The 22,173-nt window shown below is 48.7% G+C and overlaps 1 protein-coding gene across 5 annotated transcripts in view; it reads left to right on the plus strand.

Moving 5' to 3' along the window:
* The first annotated feature begins 4,537 nt into the window (after positions 1-4,537).
* Positions 4,538-22,173, plus strand: part of GSDME (gasdermin E) — an 88,309-nt gene continuing 70,673 nt past the window's right edge. For all 5 annotated transcript variants that reach the window (XM_083189191.1, XM_083189195.1, XM_083189194.1 and 2 more), the window contains exons 1-3: positions 4,538-4,675; positions 11,414-11,648; positions 15,287-15,479. In XM_083189191.1, coding sequence (XP_083045317.1) covers positions 11,432-11,648; positions 15,287-15,479 — 410 coding nt within the window. In that variant the 5' untranslated portion in view covers positions 4,538-4,675; positions 11,414-11,431. The remainder of the gene's footprint in view (positions 4,676-11,413; positions 11,649-15,286; positions 15,480-22,173) is intronic.

The raw sequence follows: 22,173 nt of genomic DNA on the forward strand, positions 1-22,173 counted from the left end.
CGTCCTAATCCCTAAGAGCCATACCCTTGTAAGCGAGAGAAACCCGTGCCCAAGTAAAATGCACCACCGAATGCTGTTGCACCCCTTGAGTCTAGAATTAAAATAGCCAGATGGAATGTAAGGAACTGCTTAAGCTAGGGTGAAAACTCTGATACGAGTTTTAACCGACACCGGCCGATTTCTTGGCCTTGTCGAAATCAGTTACATGCAACGTGAAACATCCACGAACTTCCCCTTGGCTATTTTACCCTTTGTGCCCATATGAGACCCCTGGACCCTGCAGTGTCGCTGCGATGGACCATGTCAGAGGAAAGCTGGGATTTAGCGAAGGATTTAGACTTGCTAGCCCGCTAACCCCTTCCCCTGCTTGCTGTGCAACTGCGCGCGCTAAGCTTGGCAAACCTGCGGGGGCGTCTAATGGTTCCTGACTCCTCGCAGCCGGACTAGGAATGGCCCGGAAAAGACTCAGAGGTATAATAATCATCGTGCTCACCATCACCCAGAAAGTCGACAGCCTCCAGAGACCTGGCCTCATGCGATGCCCCAGCTGCAGCTGCCTGCAGAAGCGATCGCCGTTGTTGCCTGTTCGCCTGTCAACCACACTTGCCTGCAGAAGGTATAGGTGCGTCTGTAGGCGTTCCTGCTGACCCTGTAGCGGTGCTGACGACTCTGGCCGTTATGTTCTCCAGAGACGGACGCTCCCCCTCTGAGGCCGCCTGACGTGCAACTGATGACACCAGTACCGTGATGTCAGCGGCCAATCCGACACCGATGTCCCAGGAGAGGCCCATCGTTCAGCACCCCTGGAGGATCTTCCGGATGGGTGCGGCTGCTTGCATCACTGTCAATGTCGCCGTCATGTTCTGCGCTCCAGCCGGAGCTGTCATCCCGGAAGGCTGCGTCGCAGGCGGACTTGCGTCATAGGAGACCATCTGTGGACTCTGCACCCTGTTCCTGGAGGCAGCATCAAAAACCAGCACCTGCAGATAACTCGGGAGACACAAGCATCCTATTAACTGCCATGCAGGAGCGAGAAAACAACCCCATATCCCCCCCGCCAGACCTGACTGTAAGGTGCCCCAGCTGGCCCCATGGTACAAGGGAAATAGGGAAAAAACCTGGGCTGGTGCAAAGGAGGGGTGACCAACTGAGGTGGGAGGGTTGGAACCCTTGGTGCCCCGCAGATAGCGGCATGGTGTATAGCCGCGTAGTCTGCGCCTGGTGGATACACAATGGCTGAAAAACCGCCTGTAAGCCGGCATTGAAAACGGGCGTAAAACCTGAGGCCCACGTCAGAAAAGGAGGAGACCCCATGAAGCAGGCTGTGGTGCCGGGGCCTGAACCAGGTCACTGTGACTGATGCGGAGGCAGCAGGTGAAGTGGGGCATGGGGCGTAGGGCCAAGGGTGGACACGCCCAGTATCAGCCTACCCAACGGCAAGAGCCCGGGGGAAGCTGGCAAAAACTGCCGTGGGGCAATGACCAGCAGGGGGAGCCAGAGGTGCACCCCTGCATGCCTAAAACGGGGGCTCAGAGAGTATGGATCACCTTGCTGGGCCTACAGTACCATGCTGCAAAGGGGTGCCACAGGGGTGAGCCCCTGGGGGGCCCCCCCGCTACCCGCAGGGGGCTGGGAGGGGACTGGGGCGCCCATCACCTGAATGGGGTATCTGTGCCCTCATGAGCCTGCTGGAGGCGGGCCTGGGAAATGGACTTGGTGCCCTTATACTAGGGGGGGTAGCTGCGGCAACCCTGTGGTCAGTCAGAGCCTCTGATGGGTGCTTGGCATCCCCCCTTGGCTGTTGTGCAGGCTACACTCCAAGCCGCGCTAGCCGCGGCCGGGAGATCAAAGGAGGCGGCCGCCGAGGACCGCGTGGTATCCCCGGGGGAAGCTGCGACGCAGCTGGCGTTGGGCAGCGGGGAGATAGACCCGGTGTCCTACAACCCGGGGGGGGTGTAGCCGCGGCAGCCTTGAGGTCAGCCAGCGCCTCTGCTGAGGTGCTTGGCATCCCCCCTAGGGCTGGTGTGCAGGCTCCCCTCCAAGCCGCGCTAGCCGCGGCAGGGAGATGAAAGGAGGCGGCTACAGGGGAACATGTGTTATCCCCGGCGGACGCTGCGGCTCAGCCAGCGTTGGGCAGCGGGGAGCCGGAGCGGGCACCAGAGCAGAGAGTCCTGGCTGCCTTACTCCCACAGCCGCGCTACAGTTAACAGCGGGGGGGGGGGATATTTAAACCAACGAGGGGGCGGACTGTTGCCGGACACGCTGCTGAAAGGATCTGGGAGAGGCAGATAAGGGTAATGCAATGATGGGGGTACAGGGGCTGGAGATGAGAAAATAGCCCAGTGTGTGGAGGAAGAGGCTTAGAATGAAAAACACTTATCTGCTCCCCCAGAAATCCAGACTCAAGAGGAAGATGGATCACCTGACTACCTCTTATGTACCTCCACCTAAGCTACCACCCCTGAGTTTGAAAAAAACTCAGGAGCCCGAGGTGTGCTCCCCACCACCAGTGCTGTGCCTAAACACGTGCAAAGGAGGCCGTGCGATCGAATGGGTCCGTCTCCTAGGAGACAGGGCCCCGTTTTTCCCCTAACCCCTCTCAACCATAAGGCCGAAGAGGGGAAAATAGGGAACGGTGGGTCCTCTTCGCCGAAGCTTAGAGAGACCCTCATTCCTCAACCCCCGAAAGGGTTAGGACGGTGGGTCCTCCGCACCCCATGGTTTGGAGAGACCCGCAGTGGACTTCCCTCCGCCTTGCGGCTCGGGGTCGTCCTCGGGGGGACCGAAGCTCTCCCCAAAAGGCGAGAGCTTCGACACATTGGGGAAATGGAAGGCCCGAAAGGGTCGACCACACAACCCAAAAAAACGTGACAAAACTACAAAAAACAAGGAACGTGAAAAGTGACAAACGTGAGAGGGGGAAGAGAAATAAATAATAAAGGACCCTAGCCAGAAGGCCAGGGTGGGGGTGTGAAAAATTGTCCTACCCCATCCAAAAGGACGGGGTAAGGACGTGAAGCGTCACCTGAAGGGAAAGTGCGCAGTGCAAGTGCCATACTAGTGCATGGTGATTTTGGGATCACCCGTGCATGTTCGGCACCCCCGAGTTTCCCCGGGGGCACAGTGCAGCCTCGGACTCCAAGCAACCGACCGATCAGCGTCCGACCAAGGTTTCTCTGTTCCCATCGTAGGGCATTTTCCAGCCCCTGGCATGGGAATGGGTACTCCACTGGGCTTTTCGAAAGACTCCCTTAGGGGCTGCACCCCCCTCGGAAGAGCAATCTACTCAGTCCCAGTGTTTCTCCGCTCCCAGGGTTAAGATACTAAGCTGAGCTTTTCGCTGAGCCCAGGTTGGGGCCCTACCCAACCTGGACCAATCTACTCGGTCTCAGCTTTTCTCCGCTCCCTGGGAATGGATACTAGACTGAGCCTTTCGCTGACTCATCCTTCGGGGGCTACGAACCCCGTCAAGAGAGTCAAACTACTAAGCCCAGTGTTTCTCCCCCCCTCTTACCAGTGGATTTACGGAAACAACACCTCCTACTAAAGGCAGAGGTGAAGGTACTCAGCCAGACTTTTCACCACTCCCAGGCAAAAAAGAGGGGTCCCACACCCTCCGCCCATCAGAGCAGCTACTCAGTCCAGCCTTTCTCTATTCTCTGCCAGAGGCCAGTCCATACCCACTGATAAGAACAGATACTACACTTGATCTTAGCCAAAAGGCCCTTCTACACCTGATTGGCTACCCCATCTACACTGCACTTCTATGGGTAAGTGACACTCTGATTTCTATCTTTGTCATACCATCCCAAACTGCACCGACTCTTATATTCCCTCATGCCTAGGCAGCCCTCGCTCTCTCAAAACAGAGGAACCACACAAATTTTGTTCTGGTACAAGTCTTCACGTAGTTCAAAATTCCGATTTTAAATAAAAATGTCTCGTTTCGGATTACAAAAATTACACAATTTTAGTTGATTTTTAAAAAAACAACTATTTTCAATCAATCCAAAAGCAAGATTTAAAATCTGAATTCCGATCAAAAGAAACACGCCAATATTAGAACTATAGCTAAAATACTATAGCTAGACTCAGCACCAATCTCTTCCTAATACCTGATGTATCAGGGATACGGGTCATTTAATGCATTAGAGATTATATGAAAACAAATATCTGAAAAAGTATTTACTCAGTCTTGAAAGCAGTTACTGGTCTGATTGTAAACAGCATTATGTGCACACTGCAGACACACTATCTGCTCACCCTCACGGCAAGCCTCCTCTCTGTCACTAAACGAGACACACATTTATTAAAAGTACAGCATTTTCCAAAACAATAATGGGAGCAATTTGGGATACACACTACACACAGTGCACACGAGCATAATAATAATAATATGAATAGAACGAATTGGATACACTGTAATGTAATGTGCACTGTGCAGATAGGTTTCCCCGCCCCTTTGTCTTGCTTTCCATGTTGACAACTGAAGCTGCCAATCATAGAGCAGTTCTGTATCATTCCCGACCAATGAAACACCAGGAAGTCTGTGAGTTCATGATCCGAGCAACAACAGAAACAGAAAAGGGAAGTATTGTAGCCAGCTACATCCACTACACACACAAACAGTGCAGTCTGCTTCCCGGGACTAGTCTTATTCATGTGCTGACAGGAGGTGAGTGGTGTCTGCTCCCTATGTACAATTTGTCCTGCTCTGTCCATATGGGTCACACCTTAAGTGCTATCTGTCCTGTCCCCCTATAGGTCACATAGGCAGTCACTATGTACTGTCTGACATGTCCTGTCCCTCTACTGTATGTCACATAGGCAGTCGCTATGTACTGTCTGACATGTACTGTCCCTATAGGTCACATAGGCAGTCACTATGTACTGTCTGACATGTCCTGTCCCCCTATAGGTCACATAGGCAGTCACTATGTACTGTCTGACATGTCCTGTCCCTCTACTGTATGTCACATAGGCAGTCGCTATGTACTGTCTGACATGTACTGTCCCTATAGGTCACATAGGCAGTCACTATGTACTGTCTGACATGTCCTGTCCCTGTCGGTCACATAGGCAGTCACTATGTACTGTCTGACATGTCCTGTCCCTATAGGTCACATAGTCAGTCGCTATGTAATATCCGACATGTCCTGTCCCTATACTGTATGTCACATAGGCAGTCGCTATGTACTGTCTGACATGTCCTGTCCCTGTCGGTCACATAGGCAGTCGCTATGTACTGTCTGACATGTCCTGTCCCTATGGGTCACATAGGCAGTTGCTATGTACTGTCTGACATGTCCTGTCCCTATAGGTCATATAGGCAGTCGCTATGTACTGTCTGACATGTCCTGTCCCTATAGGTCATATAGGCAGTCGCTATGTACTGTGTGTCATGTCCTGTCCCTATAGGTCACATAGGCAGTCGCTATGTACTGTCTGACATGTCCTGTCCCTATAGGTCATATAGGCAGTCGCTATGTACTGTGTGTCATGTCCTGTCCCTATAGGTCACATAGGCAGTCACTATGTAATATCTGACATGTCCTGTCCCTGGCGGTCACATAGGCAGTCACTATGTACTGTATGACATGTCCTGTCCCTATGGGTCACATAGGCAGTCGCTATGTACTGTCTGACATGTCCTGTCCCTATGGGTCACATAGGCAGTCGCTATGTACTGTCTGACATGTCCTGTCCCTGGCGGTCACATAGGCAGTCGCTATGTAATATCTGACATGTCCTGTCCCTATAGGTCACATAGGCAGTCACTATGTACTGTCTGACATGTCCTGTCCCTATAGGTCACATAGGCAGTCGCTATGTACTGTCTGACATGTCCTGTCCCTATAGGTCACATAGGCAGTCACTATGTACTGTCTGACATGTCCTGTCCCTGTCGGTCACATAGGCAGTCACTATGTACTGTGTGACATGTCCTGTCCCTATAGGTCACATAGGCAGTCGCTATGTACTGTCTGACATGTCCTGTCCCTATAGGTCACATAGGCAGTCGCTATGTACTGTCTGACATGTCCTGTCCCTATAGGTCACATAGGCAGTCACTATGTACTGTCTGACATGTCCTGTCCCTATAGGTCACATAGGCAATCACTATGTACTGTCTGACATGTCCTGTCCCTATAGGTCACATAGGCAGTCGCTATGTAATATCTGACATGTCCTGTCCCTATACTGTATGTCACATAGGCAGTCGCTATGTACTGTCTGACATGTCCTGTCCCTGTCGGTCACATAGGCAGTCACTATGTACTGTCTGACATGTCCTGTCCCTATGAGTCACATAGGCAGTCGCTATGTACTGTCTGACATGTCCTGTCCCTATGAGTCACATAGGCAGTCGCTATGTACTGTCTGACATGTCCTGTCCCTATACTGTATGTCACATAGGCAGTCGCTATGTACTGTCTGACATGTCCTGTCCCTTTAGGTCACATAGGCAGTCGCTATGTAATATCTGACATGTCCTGTTCCTATAGGTCACATAGGCAGTCGCTATGTACTGTCTGACATGTCCTGTCCCTATACGTCACATAGGCAGTCGCTATGTACTGTCTGACATGTCCTGTCCCTTTAGGTCACATAGGCAGTCGCTATGTAATATCTGACATGTCCTGTTCCTATAGGTCACATAGGCAGTCGCTATGTACTGTCTGACATGTCCTGTCCCTATAGGTCATATAGGCAGTCGCTATGTACTGTCTGACATGTCCTGTCCCTATAGGTCACATAGGCAGTCGCTATGTACTGTCTGACATGTCCTGTCCCTATAGGTCACATAGGCAGTCGCTATGTACTGTCTGACATGTCCTGTCCCTATAGGTCACATAGGCAGTCACTATGTACTGTCTGACATGTCCTGTTCCTATGGATCACATAGGCAGTCACTATGGGGTTTATTCTAGTTCATTCTTTCTGACAAAATCCTTCTTAGATGGACAAAAACATGTGCACTGCAGGGGGGCAGATGTAACATGTGCAGAGAGAATTAGATTTGGGTGAGTTATTGTTTCTGTGCAGGGTAAATACTGACTGCATGATTTTACACTTTAATATAGATCTCACTTTGAAGAAAAACCCCACCCAAATCTAATTCTCTCTGCACAAGTTACATCTGCCCCACCTGCACTGCACATGGTTTTGTCCATCTAAGAAGGATTTTGTCAGAAAGAATGGACTAGAATAACCCCCTATGTACTGTCTGACATGTCCTGTCCCTATAGGTCACATAGGCAGTCACTATGTACTGTCTGACATGTCCTGTCCCTATAGGTCACATAGGCAGTCACTATGTAATATCTGACATGTCCTGTCCCTGGCGGTCACATAGGCAGTCACTATGTACTGTATGACATGTCCTGTCCCTATGGGTCACATAGGCAGTCGCTATGTACTGTCTGACATGTCCTGTCCCTATGGGTCACATAGGCAGTCGCTATGTACTGTCTGACATGTCCTGTCCCTGTCGGTCACATAGGCAGTCACTATGTACTGTCTGACATGTCCTGTCCCTATAGGTCACATAGGCAGTCGCTATGTACTGTCTGACATGTCCTGTCCCTATAGGTCACATAGGCAGTCGCTATGTACTGTCTGACATGTCCTGTCCCTATACGTCACATAGGCAGTCGCTATGTACTGTCTGACATGTCCTGTCCCTATACGTCACATAGGCAGTCGCTATGTACTGTCTGACATGTCCTGTCCCTATAGGTCACATAGGCAGTCGCTATGTACTGTCTGACATGTCCTGTCCCTATAGGTCACATAGGCAGTCGCTATGTACTGTCTGACATGTCCTGTCCCTATAGGTCACATAGGCAGTCACTATGTACTGTCTGACATGTCCTGTCCCTATAGGTCACATAGGCAGTCACTATGTAATATCTGACATGTCCTGTCCCTGGCGGTCACATAGGCAGTCACTATGTACTGTATGACATGTCCTGTCCCTATGGGTCACATAGGCAGTCGCTATGTACTGTCTGACATGTCCTGTCCCTATGGGTCACATAGGCAGTCGCTATGTACTGTCTGACATGTCCTGTCCCTGGCGGTCACATAGGCAGTCGCTATGTAATATCTGACATGTCCTGTCCCTATAGGTCACATAGGCAGTCGCTATGTACTGTCTGACATGTCCTGTCCCTATAGGTCACATAGGCAGTCGCTATGTACTGTCTGACATGTCCTGTCCCTATAGGTCACATAGGCAGTCGCTATGTACTGTCTGACATGTCCTGTCCCTATAGGTCACATAGGCAGTCGCTATGTACTGTCTGACATGTCCTGTCCCTATAGGTCACATAGGCAGTCGCTATGTACTGTCTGACATGTCCTGTCCCTATAGGTCACATAGGCAGTCGCTATGTACTGTCTGACATGTCCTGTCCCTATAGGTCACATAGGCAGTCGCTATGTACTGTCTGACATGTGCTGTCCCTATAGGTCACATAGGCAGTCGCTATGTACTGTCTGACATGTCCTGTCCCTATAGGTCACATAGGCAGTCGCTATGTACTGTCTGACATGTCCTGTCCCTATAGGTCACATAGGCAGTCGCTATGTACTGTCTGACATGTCCTGTCCCTATAGGTCACATAGGCAGTCGCTATGTACTGTCTGACATGTCCTGTCCCTATAGGTCACATAGGCAGTCGCTATGTACTGTCTGACATGTCCTGTCCCTATAGGTCACATAGGCAGTCGCTATGTACTGTCTGACATGTCCTGTCCCTATAGGTCACATAGGCAGTCGCTAGGTACTGTCTGACATGTCCTGTCCCTATAGGTCACATAGGCAGTCGCTATGTACTGTCTGACATGTCCTGTCCGTATATTGTAGGTCACATAGGCAGACATAGGCAGACCCAAATCTAATTCTCTCTGCATATGTTACATCTGTCCCACCTGCAGTGCACATGGTTTTGTCCAGCTAAGAAGAAATTTGCCTCTAAGAGTGAACTAGAATAAGGCCCAATCTGACATGTCTTGTCCCTGTCGGCCACATAGGCAGTCCCTATGTACTATCTGTACTGTCCCTATGTATCACATAAGCAGTCACTATGTAATATCTGTCCTATCACTATAGGTCACATAGGCAGTCACTATGTAATATCTGACATATCCTGTCCCTATGGTCACATAGGCAGTCACTATGTACTATTTGCCATGTCCCTATAGGTCACATAGGCAGCTGCCAGTATCCCCTTCCACTGAACACTGCAGCAGCCAGTGTCCCCTCCACAGCACACTGAAGCAGTCAGTATCCTCCTCCATTGCACACTGCAGCAGCCGGGGGTTCCCCTCCATGGCCCACTGCAGAAGCCGGGGGTTCCCCTCCATGGCACACTGCAGCAGCCAGCAGCCCCCTCCACTGAACACTGCAGCAGCCAGTGTCCCCTCCACAGCACACTGCAGCAGCTAGTATCCCCGCCCCCTACACACTGTGGCAGCCAGGGGTTGCCTTCCACTGGACACTGCGGCAGCCAGCAACCCCCTCCATTGGACACTGCAGCAGCCTGTGTCCCCTGCACAGCACACTGCAGTAGTCAGTATCCCCCTCCCCTGCACTCTGCGGCAGCCGGGGGTTCCCCTCCATGGCACACTGCAGTAGCCAGCATCCCCCTCCACTGCACACTGCAGCAGCCAGTGTGGGATGTAAAAGATCTGGCGCTACCCCTGCTGCAGGTCACCATTCTTCTAATAGCTGCTACACAATCACTGATATAACTTGAAATGTACATCAAATAAAAATGTAGGAAAAACAGTATCTTGTGTAGATAGTTCTAGTATATTTCTTCTTAAAAGGAAGTCTCTGATAGGTGATTTTCATACTGTATATGTGTTTTTCAAAAATGACTGACAAAAGGAAAAACATATAAAATGTGGTCAGTGGAACGGTATGTACAAATGTCAGCAAACCAAACAAAAAGGGAAATGAAACACCAGGCGACGGACGTCTTCTCTTATATTTTTACTCCAAATGTCCTAGAATGCTCACATTCATCTTACATGAAAAACACAGAGAAAACGCCCATAAAGGTTTATTTCATTACATTTCCATTTGTTGTACATTTAAAGTGTGGGATGCAGTTATGATGCTGCTATTGGCCTTCTCCGTGACACCCTGCAGCAGCTGATGTGCCCCTCCACTGCACACTGCATCATCAAAATGATGATATCATGTTTATAGGAAACATCCTAGCTCAGAGGGGTATGGATTGTATGGTCGACCTAAAGATGGTCGACAGTTATTAGGTTGACATACTGCAAGGTCGACAGGGGTCTAGGTCAACATGGGACAGGATAGATCAGGCATGTCCAAACTATGGCCCTCCAGCTGTTGTGAAACTACACATCCCAGCATGCCTTGCCATAGTTTTAGCATCCCCTAATAGTAAAACTGTGGCAAGGCATGATGGGACTTGTAGTTTCACAACAGCTGGAGGGCCATAGTTTGGACATGCCTGAGAAAGACAGTTCATTAAGTCGACACAAGCATTAGGTTGACATGGTCTAGGTCGACAGTCAAAAGGTCGACATGTTTTTTTTTTCACCTGAATGTCGTCACAGTCGACATGGACGCAGGATTAAGTGCACCGTGTCTCCTCGCATGGCTCGCTGCACATGACATGCTTCGGGCACGGTGCCTCGCTACACTCAGCACACTATTTTATTCTCCCACCACGCCCTAGTGGATGATAGGGCATGAATTACCGCCTGTCGGCACATGCCGGCTCAAAAAACAGTGAACAACCCCATGTCGACCTTTTGACTGTTGACCTAGACCATGTCGGCCTAATGCTTGTGTCTACCTAATGACCTGTCAACCTTGTCCCATGTCGACCTAGACCCCTGTAGACCTTGCAGTATGTCGACCTAGTGGTGTCGACCTAATGACTGTCGACCATTTTTAGGTCGACCAACCGACTGTATCCCGCTCAGAGCATAGCGCAGAGCTATGCAAAGCCGTCCTCAAAGCCGCTCATCTGCTGATATAACCACCAGATGAACGGCTTTCCCGGCGATGATGCGGGAGCACGTAGCAGCGCTCACCACTTATCGCCGGCCCATACACACTAGGCAGCTTTCAGCTGACAGCTGCTCAAACCTGCTGTTTTGAGTGACTTTCAGCTCAAAGACGCCCAGTGTGTATGAGCCTTTAGATTTGGGTGGGGGGTGTACTTCCAACTGATATCTATATTGCAGTGTAAAATAAAGCCGCCAAAATAACACCCTAAAAAATTGACTCCTTCCCACAAGGAAAAAGCGAGTCGCTAAAATCTCTTGTCATTCTCGGAATGACTCTTGTGGTATTTATTCCAGTTTAATTACAAATTTGCAATTTCTACATTGGTAATTTCAATGTATTTTATGTTTTCAGGACCTTGTATAAACGAAGATGTTTGCAAAAGCTACCAGGAATTTCCTGAGAGATATTGATTCTGGTGGCGAGTTAATATCGGTCTCCAGTGTAAATGATTCGGATAAGGCCCAGCTCCTTAGTGTAGTGGCTAAGAAGAGGCGATTCTGGCACTGGCAAAAACCCAAGTACCACTTTTCCTCATGTGCCTGCCTGCTGAGAGACATACTGACGGGGGAGAGCACTGTGCAGCCCGGTAAGTGTCATATAAGGACGTGTGTCACTGACTCACTGCAAGATGCCACTTATCACACACCATGTGATCTCTGCTGCTATCCTTGGTACAGTCACTGTCTGTACCTTTGTACCGCTATTATGGTAGTGATGTATACGGGACTTTGTGCAAATATCGAAGCTGCTTTTTCCTCTCTTTTTACCTGCTGTGACTGATCATTAGGGCATTGTTGTTCCATAAAAGCATAGACTTTGGATATTGTGCCGTTGATTTTCTCAAGTCATTAAATGCTCTTCCTTACCTTAGTTGCATCCCTATTTTCAGCAGCTTGGATTCAGTCTGTGGGGGAAATTTACTAAGATGGGAGTTCTGTTTCAGATAGGATGTTGCTATGGGCAACCAATCAGAATCTACTTATTTATTTAGCACCTTCTAGAAGATCATAGATAGTATCTGATTGGTTGCCCAGAGCAACATCCCATCTGAAATAGAACTCCCATCTTAGTAAATTTCCGCCAGTGATTCCAAGTGCTACAGATAGTTCAGCTGAGGATGCTGTATTGAATTAAATTTTTGAGGGCGACTATAGTTTATACTTCCATGTCATCTTATATTGCCATGCATAGAGTGTACATTTCGTAATTGGTTCATTGGTCTGAAGATTATCATTTGTAAAATTTGTACAACCCCTAGTACAGGGCCCGATTCAGACCTGACTGCAGGCCCAGCGATCAGTTTAGCCTCCACCCAGTAGCCCAGGACTTACTCGGTGACTGCGATGAATACAGGCACATTTGGGCTGCTACTGACGTCACACACCCTCCCCTAACGTGCTTTGGCACACCTGCATTTTCCCTGGAATTTTTTGGTGTTTTTTTTTTTTTGGCACTCCAATGAAATGGTTGGCTCCCAATACCACACGCCACCATTTGCAGGACTCGATCGCCGCCAGTCGTGGTGCACGCGCATTGAGGCCCATAAGCACGCGTAGTACATCCATAACCGTCCACTGTGTGAATCCGCAGCCATGCGATCAGGTCTGAACATTCCTATCATGTCAGGATACCACTCTCCATTTTCTGAGAGCCAGCTTTACTATGACCTGTAACAGTGGAGGGCTTAGTCAGTGCACCGCAGGGTTTTCCACTTCTGCTTTGTATATTCAGTGTGACTTTTGCTAAATATGTTGCTTGTTCTCATTAGATTCTTGCTGCTGGGCTTTGTTGTACAGGAATATTACACACAGCTGCTTTCAGATACAGGCTATAATCTAGTACAAGGTTGTTAAAATTGCGGCCCTGCAGCTGTTGTGGAACTACACATCCCAGCATGTCCTGCCACAGATTTTGCACTCCCTAATAGAAAATCTGTGGCAGGGCATGCTGGGATGTTGTAGCTCCTCAATAACTAGAGGGTCCTCTGACACCCCTGATCTAGTGCAAATAACCAAGCCATGTACCAGGGCAATACAGAATCTACTTTATGGTTGGGGGGATCTTAGAATGCACACCCTATATACATGAGGTGCTATCATGCTGGGATTTGTAGTTCTGCAAAGAAAAACACATGGTGCAGATGCACACTCCATGTTATTAAATCAATAATAGAGGTTCTTGGTATATTCCACCTGGTCCTCTGTTATTTTTACACTGCAGTATAGATCTCACATTAAAGTAAAACCCCACCCAAATATAATTCTCTCTGCACAAGTAACATCTGCACCACCTGCAGTGCACATGGTTTTGTCCATCTAAGAAGGATTTTGTCAGAAAGAGTGAACTAGAATAAGGCCCTTATAGCTTAGTTTTCACCTTTGTGCTGCCCTGGGGTGACTGGCTTATGCTGGCTTTTTTGGGGTTCCGCACCCCAGATTCAAACTTAGTATTAGGGACCCACCAGAAATGAGGTCACCGTGAAGCTGGTTGGTGGGCAAATATTTCATGGTCAATGAGTATACCAAGAACCTCTATTATTGATTGCAATACAGTATATATAAATGACTGCATCGGAGTACTGCAAGTGCAATGTTAAGTAATGTATCCAATAAAGGGTGTGGATTAGCTCACAGACAATATCAAGGTCGACATGCACTAAGTCAGCATTAACGAAAGGTTAATGCATTTGGCTGACATTGACAATAGGTCAACTTGGAAAAGTCCAACTCATTAAATGTTGACCTGAGCACGTAGACCCCCAGTTAGTGTAGCGTGTTTCCTTTCACTGCTATAGCTACGCTGTATATGCCGTTTCTAATGGATAGTCTTTGTCAGGGTTCCTCCATTTCTCCTACATTACTGACCAAGAACAGGAAGCCGCAGAGGTTGTTATATTTGGGACCAATCAAAAGGTGCACCTTGTTACATAGGTGCACTCGGTATTCCAGTACCGGGGCTACAGGAAAAGGCACTTTGATGAAAATGTTTTACATGCAGTAGTTACTCTGGTGCAGCATTATTTCTAGAACTGTTTTATTAGGTAGCTGTAGCACTGTACTGCTGTGTACACACTATGCGATTTGGGCCCAATTTCACCCAATTCCGGTGGATCGGGCACGAGATAGCATGTGAAATCAGCCCAAATAGCATGTGTGTTCACATGGGTTTATCATATGCAGTCCCCCGGGAAGAAGCAGAGAACTTGAAAAAAAAAAAAAACGCCCATACAGATGATTAGGAAGCCATTGATTGGCTGAGACCTCTCTCAGCCAATCAGCGATTGGCTGAGTGAGGTCTCAGCCAATCAATGGCTTTCTAGTCATCTGTATGGGTGTTGTTGTTTTTTCAAGTTCGCTGCTTCTTCCTCCACTGCCCGGAAGCCTGATTCTTCTACTGCTCGGCGCCCTGCTCCCGCTGGCACCGCAACAGCTTCCTCGCCTGACCGGCTCCCTACGCAGCCTCCCCCTGCTCCCTCCGCCTGGCTCTCTATTAGCTGCCCCCCCTTCCTGAAAGACATTTCAGGAAGCATTCACCATCTTTGTGCACTTTTGTTGCTTTAAGTGTAAGAAACTTTTAAAGAAAGATAGCTCGGGAGCTGGCTCTGGAGACGAGTATGGGTCATAGGGTTGACAAGAAGGTCAACATACATTAGGACGACCACTAAAGGTTGACATGGCTATGGTTGACACAAGCATTAGGTCGACAATGGGAAGGTCGACAGTCAAAAGGTTTTTCACATGTTTGTTGTCCTGAATTTCGACGTTGGTTGACATGGACACCGTACCAGTGTACCGCATCGCTTGCATGGCTCACTGCGCTCGGCACACTATTATTTTCTCCCTCGAAGCCCTAGTGGATGGTAGGGTATGAAATACCGCCTGTTTTAGAAAAAAATGTGAAAAACTTGCGTTGACCTTTTGCCTGTCGACCTTCCCATTGTTGACCTAATGCTTGTGTTGACCTTCCAACCCTTCTGACCTTTGCCAGATCGACCTATTTCACGTGTCGACCTTTCGACCTAATGTATGTCGACCTATTTCACGTGTCGACCTTTCGACCTAATGTATGTCGACCTTCATAGTGTCAACCTAATGACCACATCCCCTGAAGACGGTAGTTAATCTGTATACGGCCCCTCTACTATATAAAGTGATCAATATCGTCTGATTGGTCCTGTTATGTGTGTGTATGACATCATCAGTGGTTTCCCTTTCTCTTTTCTAGTTGTTATTGAATCTGAATTTGTGAAATACGAGGGTAAATGTGGTGATGTCATTAAGGGTGATCTTGATGCTGAATTTGGAGTGTTTCATGGCAACGCCGGTGGGTCCGGGCATGTAGAAAGCCAGTCTTCCTTTGGATCCCTAAGAAAACAAGAGGTGGACATGCATCACCTAATGAAAGATGTACAAGACAGGTTGGTAGTCGTACTTATTACAAATGTTTGTCCTAAGATTTGTCTATTTATCTTCTGCTTTTTGAAAGCTACACTTTTTTTCCTACGTTATTTTTTCCTGTAAATAAGGATTTTTACCCTGATTACGGTCCTAGTGAAACATACTGTACGTATCAGTGTTCTCACTGGAGAAAAAAAGATGGAAAGGATATTAGAGTGAGACTTATATATACACAGGAACACAGAGCATATCATGGCCCAAGGAGGAGATAGAAATCCACTACAATGTACACTGGTGCTTCATTGGGAGGCAAATCCACTGACAGTGGACACTTTTTCTAGGGAGGCCAATCGTCAGGATTCGAATCTGAGAATTGGAACTTTGAATACCATGTTTTTGGTATTAGTCAGTGCATTTTTGGTACTTGTTTCCTAGCACGGCGCCCCCGATTTTGATCAAAGTGCATCTTATGCAATCGCATAGCATGCAATATAGCGGCATGCGATGCGATGCGATTTTTAATTGTCTAAGCACCCTATTGAGTGCTTACAATGTTAAATGCACCCCCATTGTCAACGCCACCCCCACTATCAATGCCAACCCGAAGCGTGGCGAGCCCGCGAGAGGCAGCGGTACGCGTCATCTGACCTTTTCATACCCTCACTATCCACGTCGGCGTGGAGTGGTTTTTAGATAGTGTGGCGAGCGCAGCGAGCCACCGAGCCCGAAGCGTGGCGAGGTGACACGGATTACTTTACATGTATTCCGCGTCCTCCCCCGCAGGGCTCGGTGGCTCGCTGCGCTCTAAAATCAACTCCACGTCGACGTGGATAGTGGGGGTATGAAAATGATGGAGGGCGCGTACCACACGTCAGGTTGACGTTGATAGTGGGGGTGTCGTTGACAATGGGGGTGCATTTAACATTGTAAGCTTGTACAATTAAAAAATCGCATCGCATTCCATTTGCTGGCATGCGATGCTATGCGATATTTCATTGTACAAGCACTCCTGTTAATTTAACGGGAATATCGCATCGCATACCACTAAATACGGTATGCGGTGGGTGCCGTGCTAGGAAACAAGTACCTTTTTTGAATGCCTTGGCATCGCTGAGCACCTGCAGTACATTATTCAGATGCTGCCCGGCTGCTGGGTGGCTTAGCATAGTGTGATGTAATATCAGCGGTTACCCTGCACAGGCTGCCTGACCACGTTAGTATCCACAGCAGCAACAAAAGCAATGAGTGTATATTATCTATCGAAGAACTGGGACTGTCACTGACTTCGGCCACTTTCCTATTATCCTGATAGTAGTGGTGCAGTGGTGGCACTGGGGAGATCCTGATGCATTTTAGTGAGTATCATAAACCTAACTGTCCCCATCCACAACGTAGCCCTAACCGTCCCATTCCACAGCGTAACCCTAACTGTACCCTTCCATAGCCTAACCCTCTCCGTCCCATTCCACTGGCTTACCCTAACTGTCCCCTTCCACAGCCCAACCTTAACTGTCTCCTTCCACAGCCTAACCCTAACCGTCCCCTTCCACAGCTTAACCCTAACCGTACCCTTCCACATCTTAACCCTAACCATCCCCTTCCACAGCTTAACCCTAACCGTATCCTTCCACAGCATAACCCTATCCATCCCCTTCCACAGCCTAACCCTAATCATCCCCTCCCACAGGGTAACCCTAACCGTCCCCTTCCACAGCCTAACCCTATCCATCCCCTTCAACAGCCTAAGGGCTGTTTCACACAGTACGGTTCCTGCCGCACGGTGAAATCCCGTACGGTCAGGGAGCCGCGCCGCACTCAGAATTTTATAATGGCAGGGATGGCCACAGCCCGGCAGCCGTCCCTTCCAGTGGGGGGATCCGGCTGCAGCCGTGCGGCCGGGCCGTGGCCGTCCCGTGTGAATGGACACAATAGTGTCCATTCACAACTGCTGAGTGCGGCACGGCTCCCTGGCCGTACGGGATTTCACCGTGCGGCAGGAACCGTACTGTGTGAAACAGCCCTAACCCTAATCATCCCCTTCCACAGGGTAACTTTAACCATCCCCTTCCACAGCCTAACCCTAACTCTCCCCTTTCACAGCCTAACCCTAACTGTCCCCTTCCACATCTTAACCCTAACCATCCCCTTCCACAGCCTAACTGCCCTTAGACTAAAATTTGCTGGATTTACAGGCAATTATAACACTAAAGCTTGTAATAGACTTCAGGTGGTTGGAGCATCGCAATGGCTACTGGAAGGAACGGTCTCCTGCTTGCTTGGAAAAGTGTAGAACCGTAGGGTTCGCCTTGCCCACAAAGAGTTCACCTTTCGTTCACAGGAACTTACCTGTATCATGGGATACTGGAGCTGCTTATTGACGGGGCTGCCTGGGATACACTAGTGACTTGCCTGGCCGCCCTGCACTGCTCTGTTGAGGAGCTTGTTGACACCAACATACCTCTTGGGAATGACCGAAATGGTTATTACTGCTGGGATATGACCCATTCTCCTGTTTGTAGTGCAGGTGCGGGGGTCTGCACCTGTGAATTACTAAGGGACTCTGCAAACAGTTTCCTTGTTCTTTGATAACGATATGGGTTATTTGCAATGAAAGCTGGCAGTGGCGTAGCTACGTTTTGGCCGCCCCCCCCCCCCGCCGTTAGGGGGGGCGCCCCCCCTCGCCGCCGCCCCACCGCCAAGCACCCCTACCCCCCTGCCCTGCCGCCCCGCCGCCTATGCAAACCCCCCCCCCAATCCCCCACAGACTTACCTATCGCGCTGGTCCCGGTGGCTCCGTTCTTCTGCTGAGGACCACCACAAAATGGCCGCCCCCATACAGCAGACAGTTTCAGAGAACTGTGTGCTATATGGGGGCGGCCATTTTGTGGTGGTCCTCAGCAGAAGAACGGAGCCGCCGGGACCAGCGCGATAGGTAAGTCTGCGGGGGATTGGGGGGGTTAACTATAGCACCGCAGCCCCCGGCGCCCCCACATGCACAGCACCCCCCCGCGGTGGCGGGGGCTGCGGTGCTATAGTTACGCCGCTGAAAGCTGGCTTGTATGTTGCACTCTGTACGTTACGTTTCATGCTATATTGTATTCTTATATTAGAAGACCGGTATTCTGATTCTGTCTTGCTACAAAACTACTTGGAGGCCATATCTCCAGAAGGATATAAATACATTAGAGACTGTACAAAGAAGAGCAACTAAAATGGTGCATGGCCTACATCACAAAACGTACCAGGAAAGACTAAAAGATCTTAATATGTATACTTTAGAGCAGAGAAGGGAAAGGGGGGACATGATAGAAAATTTCAAATATATCAAGGGTTTTAACAAGGTACAGGTGGGAGACATTCTTCACAGTAAGAGGAGCAACAGAACACGAGGACATTCACTGACACTAGAGGGAGGAAGATTCAGGGGAAATGTGAGGAAGAATTTTTTCACAGAAAGAGTAGTAGATAAGTGGAATAGCCTCCCATCAGAGGTGGTAGACGCAAATACAGTAGTACAATTTAAACATGCTTGGGATAAGCATATTGATATCCTTACCAAAAAACAAGGATCAAATATGGTTTGAGGTAACATGTTTAAAAAAAAGGGGCAGACTAGATGGGCCAAGTGGTTCTTATCTGCCATCAAATTCTATGTTTCTATGTTTCTACTTCATATTCAGGGTTATATACCGGTTCTTTTCCTGCATATTGATCCGTCTATACTTAAACTATTTTACGAAGTTGCTATACAAGCTTTATGCAAGCTTGCCATCTAGTGGTGATATGTACTCAGTACAGTTTATACCTTAGCTCTAATTCTGGTACAGAATATCTGCTATTGGTCCCTTACCTGAATTTTACAATGACTCCTCGCAGACAACTCTGATATCTTAGCTATACAAAAATGTGGATAATATCTGGGCTTCTTTACAAACTGTGTGATCACCTTGAACGTCACAGCATTTATGATTGCTATCACCTGTGGTGAAGCACCTTTCTTATTATTAGTTTACCTGTTCAAAACAGATAATGGTAATCAGAAATTAAGAGGAAAGTCCACGAGTAGAGTAGCTTGTCCCTCCTGGAATGGGTCATGTTGGGAGGTATGCCTGTATATGGACATATACAGGGGCGGATTTAAGGGGGGGGGGCACTCGGGCCCATGCCCCTCCTGTCTTTTAAAATAATTTTTTCAATTATTTCAATTATTCCCACCCGCGCATCTCACACACACCCACAAGCCGCAGACTGTCAACACTCATATTTGCACGGGGAAGGCTGAAAGCAGCAGCCTCATACCTTATTTTTATAACTAACTGTTACTGGCCTATCGGACATGCCTGCCACATTACACTAAGCCTGACTGTTCCCCCCCTATCTGGGCCACTGACCACAGTTACTGTGATCGCTGTGGCGAGCGGTCCTCCGGCCCCATTAGCGTTGCTGCTGGAGGTGCACCTGGCTCTTATCCACACTGTTGTCAGAGCCCCACCTGCCAAAAATGTGGAGTGCACCCTGCTCCAATCCTTGCTGCCCCAGGAGATCCACCGGGTGCCCACAGACAGCACTGCTTAACCCCCACTGGACCCCTGGTATTGTTAGCTTTACACAGTATCTCTTTCCTCACCATCTCGTCCTGTGTCCCCTCCATCACTGTCCCTGCAACCCCGTTGTGTCCCCACCATCTCCGTTCCTTGTTTCTCCACCGTTTCAGTCCCTGCCGTGAGTGTCCCTGCATCCCCGCCATCCATCCGTCCCTGTCGTCACTGTCCCGACCATCACTGTACCTACGCTCCTGCTGTCACTGGGTTTCCGCTGCCTCTGTCCCTGCGTCCCTTCAATCTCTGTCCCTATGTCCCTGCCCTCACTGACCTTGCATCCCCGCCGTCACTGTCCCTGCTTCCCCTCTGTCTCAGTGCCTGTGTCCAGTGGCGGATTCAGGGTGGAGCACCCAGGCACGTGCCCCCCCTTTCATTTCATTTTGTAGCTGAGGACCAGGGCTTTCCAACGAGCCCAGCCCCGTGTCTCTAGCCCCCGGGAACCGGAGATATCGCCTGGCAAATCTGTAACGTTTTTCCCCATAGGATAATATGGGACCCGTTAATTCCGACCCCCACCCGGTTCCGATGGCTGCCAGTTCCCTCCCTGGCATCACAGAAGCTTGTGGTTGATCTCATTCAATTCCAAATCGCTCAATCGGTTCCAGAGATATTGTGTGTAAACCAATTTTTTTTTTAATTTTGGAAATGTAATTTCATGGCTGTTCATGTTCTTTGAGGGCAGACTCTGGAACCAAACGTTCCAGTTTCACTGGACCAAAATCATTCAAAGCCCACTCAAAAGTTCTTCAATATGATACTTGTCTCATGTAAATGGATCAGTTGGTTCCGAAGATATAGCCGGTTAAATTAGATAACTGGTTAAAGGGGGGGAGGGGTGGTTTTCTCTCCCCCTCACACCAGAAAATGCAGGGACTAGGCTGGTGTAAAAGGGGCCAACCTGGGAATGCATTTTATGGTGTGAAAGGGGTATTATTTCAAATAGCCGGGACCTGCAGTGCTCTGAATACAGCCAGGCTCTGCCACTGTCAGTGGCTATCACTTCTGCCTGGCGGCGGCTGTCCCCCATTTGCCGTGAGCATGTATTCCCCCTTGGCAATGAGCATGTAATCTTACATGGCAACGAGCATGGAACCTCTGGCAATGAGCATGGAACCCTTGGCAATGAGCATGTAGATAAGCAGCACTTATGTAGCATCATTTTTAATAGGAATTATAGTGTTTGGCATAATACATAATGGACATAATGGCGTGTAATTTAACGTGTAATGGATATTATGGTGTAAATGTTTAATGCGCGCCATTGGTCCCTGTTTATGAAGTGTATTGTGAATTTTGGCTTAATCTGTGTGGCATTATGTGAATTCTGGCTCAATCCGTGTGGCATTATGTGAATTGTGGCTCAATCCATGTGGAATAATGTCAATTTTGGTTCAATCCATGTGGCATTATGTGAATTTTGGCTCAATCCATGTGGCATTATGTGAATTTTGGCTCAATCCATGTGGCATTATGTGAATTTTGGCTCAATCCATGTGGCATTATGTGAATTTTGGCTCAATCCGTATGGCATTTTTTGAATTTGGCTCTATCTGTGTGGCATTATGTGAATTTTGACACAATCCATGTGGCGTTATGTGAATTTTGGCTCAATCCGTGTGTTATTATGTGAATTTTGACACAATCCATGTGGCATTATTTGAATTTTGGCTCAATCCATTTGTCATTATGTTTAAGGGGCAAGTATAATGAGGTCTAGTATTTTGTTGCATAATGTGTAGAAGTTGTATATGGTGTGGTACACTACACTCAAGGACACGCCCCCTTTTGAGTGGCCACACCCCCTTTTCCAGAGCGCGCGCACAACTACATGCTTCACTTTTGTCTCCATGGTGGGCCTGCATATTTTAAATGCCAGGGCCTATTTTTAATCCCATTCCCACCCTCTATCTGCCGCTCTCTTAGCATGTACACTGGCACCACTAACACCACTAACACCGCCCTCCCCCACCCAAACCCTCTTTTATCATGGTGCCCCCCCTGTCATTTTATCCTGGATCCGCCCCTGCCTGTGTCCCCTCCGTCTCTGTCCCTGCATCTTCGCCATCACTGTCCCTGCACATTTTATGTTGTGTAAATTCTCACTTTTATAATA

Source organism: Crinia signifera, chromosome 5 (assembly GCF_055691185.1).
Source record: "Crinia signifera chromosome 5, ASM5569118v1, whole genome shotgun sequence".
NCBI lineage: Eukaryota > Metazoa > Chordata > Amphibia > Anura > Myobatrachidae > Crinia > Crinia signifera.